The sequence below is a fragment of the Mobula hypostoma genome, chromosome 17, assembly GCF_963921235.1.
Source record: "Mobula hypostoma chromosome 17, sMobHyp1.1, whole genome shotgun sequence".
Classification (NCBI taxonomy): domain Eukaryota; kingdom Metazoa; phylum Chordata; class Chondrichthyes; order Myliobatiformes; family Myliobatidae; genus Mobula; species Mobula hypostoma.
Window position 1 is genome coordinate 56,851,589 of NC_086113.1, and position 15,694 is coordinate 56,867,282.

General features: G+C 43.1%; 2 protein-coding genes across 2 annotated transcripts in view; one reads left to right on the plus strand and one right to left on the minus strand.

Moving 5' to 3' along the window:
• Positions 1-14,212, plus strand: part of LOC134357748 (GMP reductase 1) — a 93,463-nt gene extending 79,251 nt beyond the window's left edge. The window contains exons 8-9 of the mRNA XM_063069376.1: positions 5,379-5,538; positions 13,510-14,212. Coding sequence (XP_062925446.1) covers positions 5,379-5,538; positions 13,510-13,690 — 341 coding nt within the window. The 3' untranslated portion in view covers positions 13,691-14,212. The remainder of the gene's footprint in view (positions 1-5,378; positions 5,539-13,509) is intronic.
• The window catches only part of LOC134358048 (ataxin-1-like), a 478,119-nt gene that overhangs the window by 147,217 nt on the left and 315,208 nt on the right, over positions 1-15,694 (minus strand). The gene's annotated exons all lie outside the window — the stretch shown is intronic.

The window sequence follows — 15,694 nt, forward strand, 5'->3', positions numbered from 1 at the left end:
CAAGCATTCTTTTTATTTTACTTGTGCACAAGGAGAATGGCATGCCCCCTCTCACCCAGACTGTTCTGAAGCCAGAACAGAAAACTGCTGATTTATGCAGAATTGGCTTATCAGTTATGAATATTGGTTATTGTAAATTGTGTATGTTTGAATGTCTTTCTCGCAAGATCCAGTGCCATTCACAAGAGGTGTTAAAGATAATCGAAACTTTAAGCACACAGCCAATGATATTTTGAAGTTAGAAAGGGTAATAGAGGCTTAGTTCTTGGGTATGTTTCACATCCTTCTGTTATTAGACTGTCTTTGGAACCCTCTATGGCGTAAAGGGAAGCTTATGTTTCAAGAAGCAACACCCAAAAATTGCTGGAGGAACTCAGCAGGCCAGGCAGCATTTATTGAAAAGAGTAAAAAGTCAACGTTTTGGACCCAGCATGCACAGTGGTACCAGTGAAGCACAATAAACACCTGAATGTCATGTCCAAAAACATAATGCGATTTGTCTTGACAATGTTCCTGCCCAGTTTCTTAGAGACCCAACTGATTAAACTTTAACTTAGGACAGGTATCTGTCCACAGGGCTCGGCACCCCTCCCCACCACCACTCAAGTAATAACCCTCCTTACACCCCTATACACTCATCTAGCAGCTCTACCTATGTTCGCTAACTAATCTGCCAATGTAATCAATTCTTATAGGAGCACAGGCTCCCCTGTCCTCGCACTATTGATCCCCAGCACTCCGACCCCATGCCAGCCTTAGTCTGATTTACCTTACTTGTTGATCAACATTAATACCTACCTGTGTGATCTCCACTCTCCTCACTACTTTCTGTAGTCCAAAATCATCCATCAGGCACTGCTTATGGCCATTTGGTCCATCGAGTCTGATCTGCCTCAAATCATGGCTGATTTGACTTAACTCAGGAAACATCTTTCCTCAAAGAGAATGTTTCAATGCGATCATCTCTCATTCTTCTGCACTTGAAAGTTCATCTCCTCTTGCCTGGGTCCAATAGAATTGGAACAGTATGTCTCTCGTTCTCAGATACTGATGCCAAAAAGGTGAACATATCATTTGCCTTCCTGACTAAAAGCTTTACCTGCATGTTAACTTTGATTGTGTATATGCTTCCTGTGATCTATAAAATCTTTTCAATATCCCACCTTTTAAAAAAATATGGTGGATTCTGGTTAATTGGGACACAAAACGACCAGTACATCTTAGCCCAACTAAGAGGCTGCCCCAATTAGCTGAAGTTTCATGGAAATAGTTAACAAGATATAAAAAAATAAACAACTGAGTTAAGCTACATTTGACTGAGTAACAAATTATGTATATAAATATCAATATGTATATAAATATACTTCATACTTTATTGTTGCCAAACAATTGGTACTAGAATGTACAATCATCACAGCGATATTTGATTCTGCGCTTCATATTCCCTGGATTACAAATATTAAAAATTTAAATTATAAATGGAAAATAGAAAATGGAAATTAAGGTAGTGCAAAAAAACCGAGAGGCAGGTCTGGATATTTGGAGGGTACGGCCCAGATCCGGGTCAGGATCCGTTCAGCTGTCTTATCACAGTTGGAAAGAAGCTGTTCCCAAATCTGGCCATATGAGTCTTCAAGCTCCTGAGCCTTCTCCCGGAGGGAGGAGGGACGAAAAGTCTGTTGGCTGGGTGGGTTGTGTCCTTGATTATCCTGGCAGCACTGCTCCGACAGTGTGCAGTATAAAGTGAGTCTACAGACGGAAGGCTGGTTTGTGTGATGTGCTGCGCCGTGTTCACGATCTTCTGCAGCTTCTTCCGGTCTTGGACAGGACAACTTCCATACCAGGTTGTGATGCACCCTAGAAGAATGCTTTCTACGGTGCATCTATAAAACTCAGTGAGGGTCTTAGGGGACAGGCCAAATTTCTTTAGTTTTCTCAGGAAGTAAAGGCGCTGGTGGGCCTTCTTGGCAGTGGACTCTGCTTGGTTGGACCAAGTCAGGTCATCTGTGATATTGACCCCAAGGGGAACTTAAAGCTTTTGACCTGTTCCACTTGCGCACCACCGATGTAAATTGGGTCATGCGGTCCGCTACTCCTTCTGAAGTCAACAACCATTCCTTCGTCTTGCTGACGTTGAGGGATAGGTTATTGTCTTCGCACCATGCCACCAGGTTCTTAATTTCCCCTCTGTACTCACACTCATCATTACCTGAGATATGGCCTACCGGAGCAACAGGTCAATGGCAAATGCCATCTCTCTGGCCCTACATTCCTCCTTAGAACACCTGGAGAATAAAGATGCATACGTAAGGCTCCTTCTCATTGACTACAGCTCTGCCTTTAATACCATCATTCCAAATACAATGATTCCTAAGCTCCGGAACTAAGCACACTCCACGTCCGCCTGGGGCGGGGTGGGGGGGGAATGTAGACTGCTGTCAGTATGACCGAGGTGAATTCCCGTGGCAGATAGTAGGGACGACACTTCACCGACAGGGGTTCCAGGTCCGGGCTGCAGGAGCTTGTCAGTGCCACTGTGTCCGAGCACCACACAGTGTTGATCAGTAGGCAGACACCACCTCCCCTCGTCTTGCCCGAAGAAGCCGTGCGGTCCATCTGATGGATCGAAAACCCCTCCAGTCAGATGGCATAGTCAGGGGTGGCAGGGGAGAGCCAGGTCTCGGTGAAACGGAATACACAGCAGTTCTGCATCTCCCTGCAGTAGGTGAGAATATCCTTTAAGATTATCCACTTTGTTCTCTATGGCTTGCGCATTAGCTAGTTGGATGGTGGGCATAGGGACCCTGAAGCCCCTCAGCTTCAATCTGACCAGCAGTCCAGCTCTTTTCCCACGCTTCCTCGGTAAATAGTGCATCTTTCCAGGTTTCCATCGATGCAATGTGTTGTTGTCAGCTCTTTGAGGTAGGTGGGCGCGTCCTGCGGGGATCGATCGGCGGGTTGCATCGTCGGGCGTTCCAGGTCGGGCCGAGTGACAGGGGAGGCTTCACTGCCACTTCCAGCTGCCGGGGGCCCAGGCTGTCGATTGGGTCGGGCCCCGAAGCCGACACTTAATCCTGGATGGCGGGGCTCCTGGCTGAAACAAGTCCTTAAGCCGAGTCACGGTTGCGGAGGCCTCCGCTCCAGCCGAGCCTCGGGCTCGATTTCCGAGGTCGGCGGCGGAGGCCTCACTTCTGGCAGCTGTGGATGTCCACCAACAGGGCTTTATGGTGTTCACTCCGGGGAAGCGTCTGGGTCCAGGTGCGGTCCGTAGTTTAAGAAATATTAGAAAATATTTTTAAAAATATTAGAACACTATCAATACTACTAGAGTACTATAAAATTGTATTAGTTCCTAAACTTATTGACAGAGGAATTCATCCGGTGTACCTGAAAGCTGCCGCATTATTTTGCTTGATTGTAAATGAACAAATTGAGCACAAACACCTAGTGCAGATAATGGACTCCTTTCCTACAATGCTTTAGATAATTGCATCCTCCAAATCGTGACTTTCACTGTAACATTCCAGGTAATTGTCAATACCTTCAAACTCGTCATAGTTCTTTACTTGTTGGAGTAGTGAAATTGCTTCATTTTCACTCCCTACCATTTCTGGCATCTCCAAGCCTCAATACTTGAAACGGCAGTGAGCAAAACAGTTCTGAGTTGTTGCTATTTATTTCTCACCAACTATCAGTAACAAAAATCATTGCTTTTTGAACACAAGCGCACACAACTGATGCTATTTAAAAGCTATTTGCTCTAACAATGGTGTAGTATCTAACAGCCACATAAGTCCACATGTCTGACGCTAGTTAGAAACTGTTTGGCAACAGCCTCCTGTCCCAATTCAGCAGGGCAGTGTCCCAAATAAACAAAGGGAGTCTCAACTATTTTCTCAGTTTTTGTTCTTTAAGAGTTGCCCAAAAAGCAAATGCCCTGATTAACCAATGGCCCACTTAATTGGAATCTACTGTATTTTAACCTTAATCTGGCAGGCCAGATCCAATCAGGTAAATGATGCCAGTGTTGATTCAGTCAGAAGCATTAAGATTGCATTCACTTCACTGGAATCTGTACAATCCCCCTTGTTGACTATAGAGATCAGAAAGTTACTTCCACCACTCAGTTTCCACCACTTGGTAATAAACTGCTGAAAGAAAATCCCTTGCTTTACCACAAGTAGTAATTACTGGAAATAAACAATTGAAAAGAAAGCAGATCGAAGAGAATGGGGCAACAAAGCAAGGATATGAGCAGAGGCTTCTCTGAGTTGTCACAAGTGTGGGAAGCTGTGGCTGCCTTTGACGTTGAAGTGAAAATGATCATGCTAAGCTAGGGACAGTGCATAATGTTGAATTTCAAAAATCCCCGGGATAAGGAAACTGGTGCCTTAACTTGAATAGTTCATGATAAAGGGAGATGTGTGCCTTCAAAGACATTCTCTCCTCTAGCAAAATACTTGAATTGTGCGAAGGATCCAAACACAAAAACATTCCCCGGGATTCCAAAGATTTGCACAGAACCTGAGTCTATGTCATTGCCATCCACTGTGAGCATGGGGTAAACCAATGAAGGAAGCTTCACAGGATCCTATTAAAAATTTAAAGAGTTAAAATGCAAAATAAAATGAAAGTATCTTTAAAGAGGTCATGATATTTTAGTGCACTTGAGAGTGGCAACAGATGTGCAGCAAATGCAGGCTTTCAGTATTAGGCAATGTATAGAGAGTGGGAGAACATAGTCTCGTAACGTTTACTCGGTGTTGTGATGATGAACTGAGGCTGTGGTACAGTGATGTCTGACCTCACGCCTTTCATAAAACTTCAGTTGTGAAGCTACTTGCTTAGTCTTATTGCTTGCACACTTTGTTTTTCTCTCTCTCTCTCTCTCTCTCTGGGCATTGGGTTTGTCTTTCCTAAATTGGTTCTTTTGAGGTTTCTTTGTTTTGTGGCTGCCTGGAAGAAGACAAATCTCAAGGTTGTATAATGTATACATTCTCTTGAATAGTATTGGAATCAGAATCATACGGGAGACCAACACAGATGCTTTACACAGGGAACTAAACGTGAAAGATAATAATGTTTTTGAAGTGCTTCAGTGAAGTTAATTTGGATATTTACAGTGGATTCAGGATATATGTGTAATAATATTTACTTTTTTTAATAACATGAGAAAATGAACAAAGATATTTTATTAAATCTGGAGGTCAGGCCATTTAAGTTAGTTGTTGTCAGGGCATGGAGCGTGAGGGCAAGGCTGAGTTTATTGACCATTCACTTGGGGTAATGGTGCGCTCAGTGTTTGTAGACAGCTATTTCCAATATGCCGACCAGTGTTAAGCACACAGCATTACTGTGATGCTGTTTTCTGATTCCAGGGGCTGGCGCCGACTTTGTGATGTTAGGAGGGATGTTTGCAGGTCATGACCAGTGTGCTGGGGAAGTCATCGAGAAGGATGGTAAAAAGATGAAACTCTTTTATGGAATGAGCTCTGATACAGCCATGCAGAAGCACGCTGGAGGCGTGGCAGAATACAGGTGACCTTCTAACGTTGTTTTTATAAAGGTTCTTAGTGCTGTACTTAAACTTATAAAGATTAGGTTGTTTGGTGGAGCAGGGGTTGGGAGAATGGGCTAATTTATGATCACCAGCAATAACTTTCTCACTGGGGATCCCTCCAGGTTTTAGCTCATTTCAGAAATTATGTCTCCCCTCTCGGCACCTAAGGCACCTCTTTCTCCCTTATTAGGGAGTGAGAGAGAGAGAGCCTGTGGTATGTCGAATACCAGGTGAACAATGTAGTCTTTGGAGTAACTGCAAGTCTGTGTCTTTGCTGTTGCCTTGCTCACGCTTGAGTGCTCAGTGGTGGGTGCCAGTACTTTTTGTGCCGGTAGGAGGAGGAGGGGCTTGTTGCTTGCTGCCGCTTACGTGCGCGAGGGAGGAGAGCTGGGGGGCTGCTTTGGAGTTCTAGCATTTAACTGTCATCCATTCTTTGGGGGCACTCCTCTGTTTTTGTGGATGGTTGCGAAGTAAAAGCATTTCAGGATGTATATTGTATACATTTCTCTGACATTAAATGTACCTTTGAAACCTTGAAGTTACCAGCTGGCTGCTTCCTGCAGAATCCTGGCAACTAGTGGCTGTCAGGTGACTCTAGGACAGACTCGGTGGTATGTATGTGTTCTCTCTGGTCACCCATCTAGTGGAAAGATGTCGTGAAGCTTTCTGAAAAGATTCATGAGGATATTGCTGGGTCTGGAGTTACAAGGATAGGTTGGAAACATGAGAAACTTTGCAGATGCTGGAATTCAGAACAACCCACACAAAATGCTGGAGGACCTCAGCAGTCCAGGCAGCATCAATGGAAAAAGAGTACAGTCAACGTTTTGGGCCGAGACCCTTCATCAGGACTGGGGATAAAAGATGAGGAGTCAGAGTAAGAAAGGGGGTGGAGGGAAGGAAGAATTACAAGGTGATAAGTAAAACCAGGGAGAGGAGGGGTGAACTAAAGAACTGAGAAGTTGATTGGTGAAAGAGACACAGGGCTGGAGAAGGGGGACTGTAACAGAGGACAGAAGGCCATGGAAGAAAACGGGGGAGCAGCAGCAGAGGGAGGCGATGGGCAGGCAAGGAGTTAAGGTGAGAGAGGGAAAAGGGGATGGGAAATGGAGAGGGGCGGGAAGTGGCCATTACCGGAAGTTTGAGAAATTGATGTTCATGCCATCAGGTTGGAGGCTACCCAAACAGGTGGTATAAGGTGTTGCTCTTCCAACCTGAGTGTGGCCTTGCCATGACAGTGGAGGAGGCCATGGATAGACATGTCAGAATGGGAATGGGAAGTGGAATTAAAATGGGTGACCACCAGGAGATCCCGCTTTTCCTGGCTTAGCAAAGTGGCCTCCCAATCTACGAGGGATCTCACCGATAAGAATAGGTTGGAATTCTTTTTCTCTGGAGGGGTGACCTTATGGAGAGATATACCTGCTTGTTAATGCAAATACTTAGTCAGCCAATCACGTGGCAGCAACTCAATGCATAAGAGCATGCGGACATAGTCAAGAGGTTCAGTTGTTGGTCAGACCAAACATCAGAATGGGGAAGAAATGTAATCTAAATGACTTTGACTGTGGAATGATTGTTGGTTCCAGATGGGACGGTTTGAGTATCTCAGAAAATGCTGATCCCTTTGAATTTTCACACACAGCAGTCTCTACAGAGAATGGTACAATAAACCAAAAACCAAAAAAATCCAATGAGCGGCAGTTCAGTGGGCAAAAAAACGCCTTGTTAATGAGAAAGGTCAGCGGAGGATGGTCAAACTGGTTCAACTGACAGGAGCGCGACAGTAACTTAGATAACCATGCGTTAACAATCACGCAAACACGAGGAAATCTGCAGATGCTGGAATTTCAAGCAACACACAATCACGGTGTGCAGAAGAGCATCTCTGAATGCACATGTTGAACCTTGGAGTGGATGGGCTACAGCAGCAGAAGACACAAACATACACTCAGTGGCCACTTTAGTAGGTACAGGAGGTACTAATCATGAGGTGAATGGTCACAGTCTTGTTCTCAGGGTCAGGTAGTCTAAAACTAGAGGGCTTTGGTTTAAGCTGAGAGAGGTTTAAAAGGGACCTAAGTGACAACTTTTTCCACACAAGTTGGTGGGTACATGGAACATGCTGCCAGAGGAAGTGGTGGAGGCGGGTATAATTCCAACAATAAAAGACCTTTGGACAGACACATAGAAATGGTTTAGATATAGGGGTATTTTATGGAAGGGGTCCCTACCATTAACCGAGGGGTCCCTGGGTGCCAGGTTGGGATATGGACCAAATGCAGTTAGATGGCACTAGCTGAGGTGGACAACTTGGTCAGCATGGACAAGGTGAGACCAAGGTCCTGTTTCCGTGCTGCTTAATTCAAGATCAAGTTTATTGTCATGCACACAAGTACATCTGTGCATGCAGTAAAAACTTAGTTGCGAAGCATAGTAAAATTGTATAGAAAATAGGAGACTCTATTTGACACTCTTTGAGGCAGATGATTTCCTATTAAACTAGTGTGCCCCAACTAATATTCCTCTGCATATCAGCTTGTCCTATTCCTCCACCTCCTCCCACCTCATCACACACTTGTCCCTTGCAGCTGTAGTGAAATGGTAGTCTTTAATTGTTGGCTAGATTGGGGCCCTGGGCCAGGCAGAGTATTGATGCTGTGTATCTGCCTTGCCATAGTGGTGCCCCCCCCCCCATGGAGGAGAGGATTGGTCACCCTCAGAATAGTTTTACATTTATTTCGCCGTCAGTGGGAAGCAGACCGTTATCCCACTGTCTGTAACACACTTGCCAGTGGGTTCTTCCCGGCATGGCTTTTAGGGCAGGTCCCACTACAGGAAATTCATTACTGTGCCTCAGCTTGATCTTGTACAAGGCAACCACTTCCCTTTGAAATATGGGACTATTGGTATTGTCTGTGCTTTTAAATAACTGATTAACTTCCTAAAGGACTTGATGCTTCATTTACCTGCCACCTGCTCCAGTAGCTCAGAACAGAATGGTTGTGTGGAAACTGAGCTTGTAAACAGGAGCTGGACACTGGTTCCATCTCCATTCCAGTTCCAATCAAGACTGTAGTTGTATCTTAGAAGGGAGGCTGAGGGGAGATCTGATCAAAGATTATAAATAGACACAGTAAACATCCATTATCCTTTTCCCTGGGTTGATGTGTGTAATACTAGAGGGCACAAGCATGCTGCAAATACAGGCCTTTAACTATCAGTAAATATGGGATATTGGGGGGAGTAAGTGCAATGGAGGGCAATTTTTTTTAAAAACAGTGTAGTGGGTGCCTGGAATGCACTGTCAGGAGTGGTGATGGAGGCAAATACAACAGCTGCATTTAAGAGGCCTTAGAAAGACACATGAATGTGCAGAGAATAGAGGGATATGGGCATTGTTTAAGCAGAAAGGATTAGTTTAGTTAGATATTTAATTACTAGCTTAATTAGTTCTGCACAACAGCAAGGGCCAAGGGGCTTGTTCCTCTGTATACTGTACTGTTGTTTTATGTTCTTTTACCCAGAGGCATCAATGGCTCCTTAGCTCCACCTAGTGGCTTAAATACAGTGCTTCCTTTAAAATATACCTTCTTCAAAAGTTGAGTTTTTTAAGACTACAATCAGAGACTAGACTAAACTTCGATAGATAAGATTTAATTTTAACTTGATAAACCTTCCCTATGTGTACTTAACAGTGAATCTGCGGAACAATTATTCATAAATAATTGTTTAAAGAATACTCTATACCACGAGATCCAGAAGGTTCAGAGTATACTACATTCCTCAATCAATTTATTCAGTACAACTTTGCTATTCTTAAATTCCCTCTTGCAATAACCTACAAGTTAGTATCATCGATCCCAGTGGACAAGCTCTCTGTAGCCAGCACTAGCACCAAATTCTTTTAACAGTTGTTAATAACTTGGTTAATTTTAAGACCAAAGATATAGGAGGAGAATTGTGCCACTTGGCCCATCAAGTCTGCTCCACCATTTCATCGTGGCTGATCCAGCTTTCCTGTCAGCCCCAATCTCCTGCCTTCACCCCTGTCCTGAGACATTTACAAACAAGTGGATAATTAGGAAGAGGGTAGGACCACTCCAGGATAATGGAGGGAATTTATGCTTGGAGTCAGAAGGTGGACATCGTACTAAACAGTATTGCCTCAGTAGTCACCAAGGATAAGTTTGCACATGACACTAAAATAGGTGGACAATGAAGGTTATCAAAAATTACAGGGGATTTTGATCAGCAGAGGACTGGCAAAATAGAGTTTAGTTTGGATAAGTGCATTGGGTTGCATTTTGAAAACTCAAATCCAGGTTGAACTTTCATAGTGAATGGCAGACCCCTGTGGAGGGCTGTAGAACATAGAGATAGTAGAATATTAATATGTGGTTTCACTGAAAGTGGAGTCACAGGTATACAGGGTGTTGAAGAAGGGCTCTGACACACTGGGTTTCATTAGTAACGGCATTCAATTTAAAAGACGATCAAAATGCAATTGTACAGGACACTGGTGATGCTGTATGGAGTAATGTGCTTTGTTATGGCCCCCCTGCACTAGATGGAATGAATGCAGAAAAGATTTAGACCACAAGACAGAAGTCGGCCATTCGGCCCATCGAGTCTGCTCTGCCATTTTATCATGAGCTGATCCATTCTCCCATTTAGTCCCATTCCCCTGCCTTCTCACCATAAGCTTTGATGCCCTGGCTACTCAGATACCTATCAATCTCTGCCTTAAATAACCCAATGACTTGGCCTCCACTGCTGCCCATGGCAACAAATTCCATAGATTCACCACCCTCTGGCTAAAAAAATTTCTTCACATTTCTGTTCTGAATGGGTGCCCTTCAATCCTTAAGTCATGCCCTCTCGTACTAGACTCCACCATCATGGGAAACAACTTTGCCACATCCACTCTGTCCATGCTTTTCAACATTCGAAATGTTTCTATAAGGCCCCCCCCATTCTTCTAAACTCCAAGGAATACAGTCCAAGAGCGAGCAAACGTTCCTCATATGTTAACCCTTTCATTCCCGGAATCATTCTCGTGAATCTTCTCTGTACCTTCTCCAACGTCAGCACATCCTTTCTTAAATAAGGAGACCAAAACTGTCCACAGTACTCCAAGTGAGGTCTCACCAGCGCCTTATAGAGCCTTAACATCACATCCCTGCTGCTATACTCTATTCCTCTAGAAATGAATGCCAACATTGCATTCGCCTTCTTCACCACCGACTCAACCTGGATGTTATCCTTGAGGGTATCCTGCACGAGGACTCCCAAGTCCCGTTGCATCTCAGAACTTTGAATTCCCTCCCCATTTAAATAATAGTCTGCCTGTTTATTTCTTCTGCCGAAGTGTATGACTATACACTTTCCAACATTGTATTTCATTTGCCACTTCTTTGCCCATTCTTCCAATCTATCCAACTCTCTCTGCAGACTCTCTGTTTCCTCAGCACTACCGGTCCCTCCACCTATCTTCGTATCATCAGCAAACTTAGCCACAAAGCCATCTATTCCATAATCCAAATCGTTGATGTACAACGTAAAAAGAAGCGGCCCCATTCACAAGCATGTTGCCAGGACTTGAGGGATTAAGTTATAGGAAGAGGTTCAACAGGTTAGGATTTAACTCCTTCGCCTAGGAGGCCGAGGTGAAATTATAGAGATGTATAAAATCATGAGGAGTATAGAGGGCATATGTTTAGGGTGAGAGGAGAAATATTTCATAGGAACTCGAGGGGCAACTCATTCACAGTGTGTTTATGGAACGAGTTGCCAACGTAAGTGGTTTTGGCAGGTACAATAATAAATTTTAAAAGACAGTTGAACGGGTACCTGAATTGGAAAGGTTTAAGTTATGTGTCAAATGGGATCAGCTCGGATGGTGCATCATGTTTGGCATGGATCATTTGGGCCTGTTCTGTGCTACATGATTCTGAATTTGACTCTGCTGCACTTTGGGAGGTGAAGTGTAAGGGGAGAGTATACAATTAATATTTGGATCCTTAACATTGATGTAAAGAGGGATCGTAAGGATAGTAGTAAAGACTGTGTATGACTTGCTTACCAGTCGAGGCATAAACATGAGTCAAAAAAATCTTGTTCCACTGGTATAGAAAATTGTTCAGGCTGTGCAGGAGGAGGAAACCAGAGTCCATGAGGATCAGAGGTGGAGAGGGTCAGCAAATTTAAATTCCTCAGTGTTATCGTTTCGGAGGACCTGTCCTGAGCCCAGCATGTAAATGCAATCATGAAGAAAGCATGGCAGTTCCTTCACATCCTTAGGAGTTTGCGAAGATTCAGTATGACATCTAAAACTTTGACAAACTTCTATAGATGAGTGGTGGAGAGTACATTGACTGTCTGCATCACAGCCTGGTATGGAAACACCAATTCCCTTGAATGGAAAATCCTGAAAAAAGTATTGGATACAGCCCAATCCTTTGTGGGTAAAACCATCCCCACCATAGAACACATCTACATGAAGCATTAACGCAGGGAATTATAATCAGGGACCCCCGTCATTCCATCTCGCTGCTGCCATCAAGAGGAATATCAGGAGTCACCTCCAGGTTCAGGAACGGTTGTTATCGCTCAACCAACAGACTCTTGAACCAGAAGGGATAACTTCACTTACCTTCTCTTCCCTCATCATTGAAATGTTCCCACAACCTATGGACTCACTTTCAAGGACTCTTCATCTCATGTCCCCGATATTTTTTGCCATTTATTCATTATTATTATTTCTTTCTTTTTGTATTTGCAGTTTGTTGCCTTTTGCACAGTGGTCAAATGCCCAAGTTGATTCTATTATGGATTTATTGAGTATGCCCACAAGAAAATGAATCTCAGGGTTGTAAATGGTGTCATATATGTACTTTGATAATAAGTCTACTTTGAACTTGGAGTGTTGTTCTGGTTACCCCATTTAGAGGAAGGATGCGCAAGCTTTGGTAGACGTTTACCACAATACTTCCTGGATGAAAAGGCAATAAGGAGATAGACAAATTTGGATTATTTTCTCTGGAGCACCAGAGGCTAAGGGAGATTATGAATGGCATAAATATGGTAGACAGTGGGAATCTCTTTTGCCAGCGAACGAATGTTCAAAACTGCTGTTATAGGTTTGAGGTACGAGGGGAAAAGTTTCATTTCACAGCGAGTAGGAGTTTTGTTGGAAGCAGCTGCAATTGTAGCATTTAAAAGGTTTTTAAGACAGGAATGAATATGCAGGAAATGGAGGGATATGGATCATGTACAGGTAGAAGGTTTTAGTTTCATTTGGCATCATAATCAGCACAGACATTGTGAGCCTGTTTCTCTGCTGTACTTTTCCAAAGTTCTATCCACTGTATAGCATAACTGACAATCTCCTTCAATTGGGGGCAGAGGATTAGAGAGAGATACAGATGGAAAACAGATTCTTTGGCCTGGTGGAATGATAAAAACAAACTGTCGGAGGAATTTAAGTGGTCGAAGAGCGTCTTTAGTGGGAAATAAACAATCGGTGTGAAGTCCAAATGAAGGCTCTCAACCCTAAATATTAACTGTCCATTTGCCTCTAGACAGAATGCCTGACTTGTTCAGTCTGTCTTTTGCTCCAGATTCCAGCGCCTGCAGCCTCTGGTGTCTCCATGGTTCTTAAAACTTGTGGGTCAGAAAGCAGGAAAAAGCGAAGAGGAGAAGAATGTGCTTACCTTCTGGTTCTTCAGCCCCACTGATTATCAGTGGCTTTTCTAGGTCTTCAGCTGAAAGACATTATTGTCTGTGTACTTTTACAAAGCTCTATTGTTTCAATTCATGGGAAGATTTATTTCGGGCATTAATAAAATAGCCATAAAGTTGGAAATGTATACAATTAATTCCAAGTGCATCTTTCACACCTGTGCTTCTCCTACAACAGAGTGAATTCCTCTTTCTTTTCCATACAGGGCCTCAGAAGGCAGAACAGTGGAAGTTCCGTATAAAGGAGATGTGGAGAACACAATCCTTGATATTTTAGGTGGTTTACGCTCTACCTGCACCTATGTTGGAGCTGCCAAACTAAAGGAACTGAGCCGGAGGACAACGTTCATCCGAGTCACACAGCAGTTTAACCAAATGTTCTCTTAGCTCGGGCTGCAAAGGTGAACTAACCAGAGGTGTAATGTGCTGTGGTGTCTCATTCAACATACTGTGTCGTTGAACATCATCTTTACTCTCACATAGTACATCAATATTTTCCATTAAAAAGTTATTATTGCCTCCAAGACCTTAAACTGTAGAGCTGGGCTTCCATAGCTGTATTCCACAGTACAGTTAAAAATGAGAAGCAATTCTTCACTGAAGGTGATATCCTGAGATAAAAATCAACATTTGGTTTTACCAAATAGTTATTAAAAATTCACATAGAGAAATTAAAACAACTAACTGGATTTCTTCGGAGAATACAACTATAAATGCTAGAAGACCAATTTCAAGCATGATTTTAACTGTATAAATTCTTTAGTGTTTGTATTATTCAAGGATATGAAATAAAAATATACTTGAAACTAATCGCTCAATTGTAATTAGCTGTATCTCATCAGTGGGAACTTGCATATAATATGGGTCTGTGAGAGATAGTAGACAGTACAGACTCTTCTCGGGCTTCCAGCAGGTACGGGTATTGATTATAACTGATGTTCTGTTGACAAACTTGTTAAAGTTGGCATTGAAACATCGGTTATAATCAATACCTGTACCCAGCTGGAAGCCCGAGAAGAGTTTATTTGCTTCATACGCCGGAAAAACACTGGATCCTTTTTCAGAGTAGACAGTAATTAAATAAAGAGGATGTTACATTAGCTTTTCAGAACATGCAAGGTGTCAAATTTTTCTTGAATTAATACTCTTCTTTTTGTATACTTAAACAATGAAATATCTTTCCAAGTTTCTGAAATAGATAACAATAAATGTGGAAATGTGGTACAATTATTATGCAACCAAAGATCAGTAACAAAAATCAGTGAACTCCCTTGTCAGCCACTGAAATGGCTGCTTATCTTTATATGAAGAGACTAAAATCTGATTAGCTACATACTACCCAGTTGTAAAATTCTAAACCTGCAATGGCTTCAGCATTAAACACGCAAACAAGAGGAATTCTGCAGATGCTGGAAATTCAAGCAACGCACATCAAAGTTGCTGGTGAACGCAGCAGGCCAGGCAGCATCTCTAGGAAGAGGTACAGTCAATGTTTCAGGCCGAGACCCTTCGTCAGGACTCCTGACTCCAGATGAAGGGTCTTGGCCTGAAATGTCAACTGTACCTCTTCCTAGAGATGCTGCCTGGCCTGCTGCGTTCACCAGCAACTTTGATGTGTGTTGCATGGTTTCAGCGTTGATCGGGGTTATCTAGCCAGTTTGAAAAATGTATCATGCCCTATTAAGCAGTTCCTCTCCAAGCTATCTCCTGCCACTGCCTGTAGGAGTTTATACATTCTCCCTGTGACCGTGTGGGTTTCCTCCGGGTGCTCTGGTTTCCTCCCACAGTCCAAAGATATACTGGTTGGTAGGAGAATTGGTCATTGTAAATTGTCCCATGATTACGCTCAGATTAAATCGTGGGATAACTAGGCGACTTGGCTTGAAGGGTCAGAAGGGCCTATTCTGCACTGTGTCTCAATAAATAAATACTTTGTGTTGTAAGCTAATAACCCATCTAAAGAGTCTCTTACACGTCTCTAATGTATGTTGCCTCTACCACCACCCCTAGCAGTGTGTTCCGTGTACTCAACACCCCGTAAAAAAAAACACTACCTCTGGCATCACCCCTTATACTTACCTAAAATCACCTTAAAATTATGCCCTCTTGTACTAGCCATTGCTACCCTAGAGAAAAAATGGTTGGGATTTATGCCTGTTCTCATCTTGTACACATCTATTCAGTTGCCCTTCATCCTCCTTCGCTCCAAAGAGAAAAGCCTAGCTTGCTCAACTGTTCTGTATAAGACACATTCTCTAATCCAGGAAACATCCTGGTAAATCTCCTCCACAACTTTTCCAAAGCTTCCGCACCCTTCCTGAACACAATAGTCTAAGTTGGTCTAACCAGTGTTTTCAAAGTTCAAAGTAACCTTATTATCAAAGTATGTTT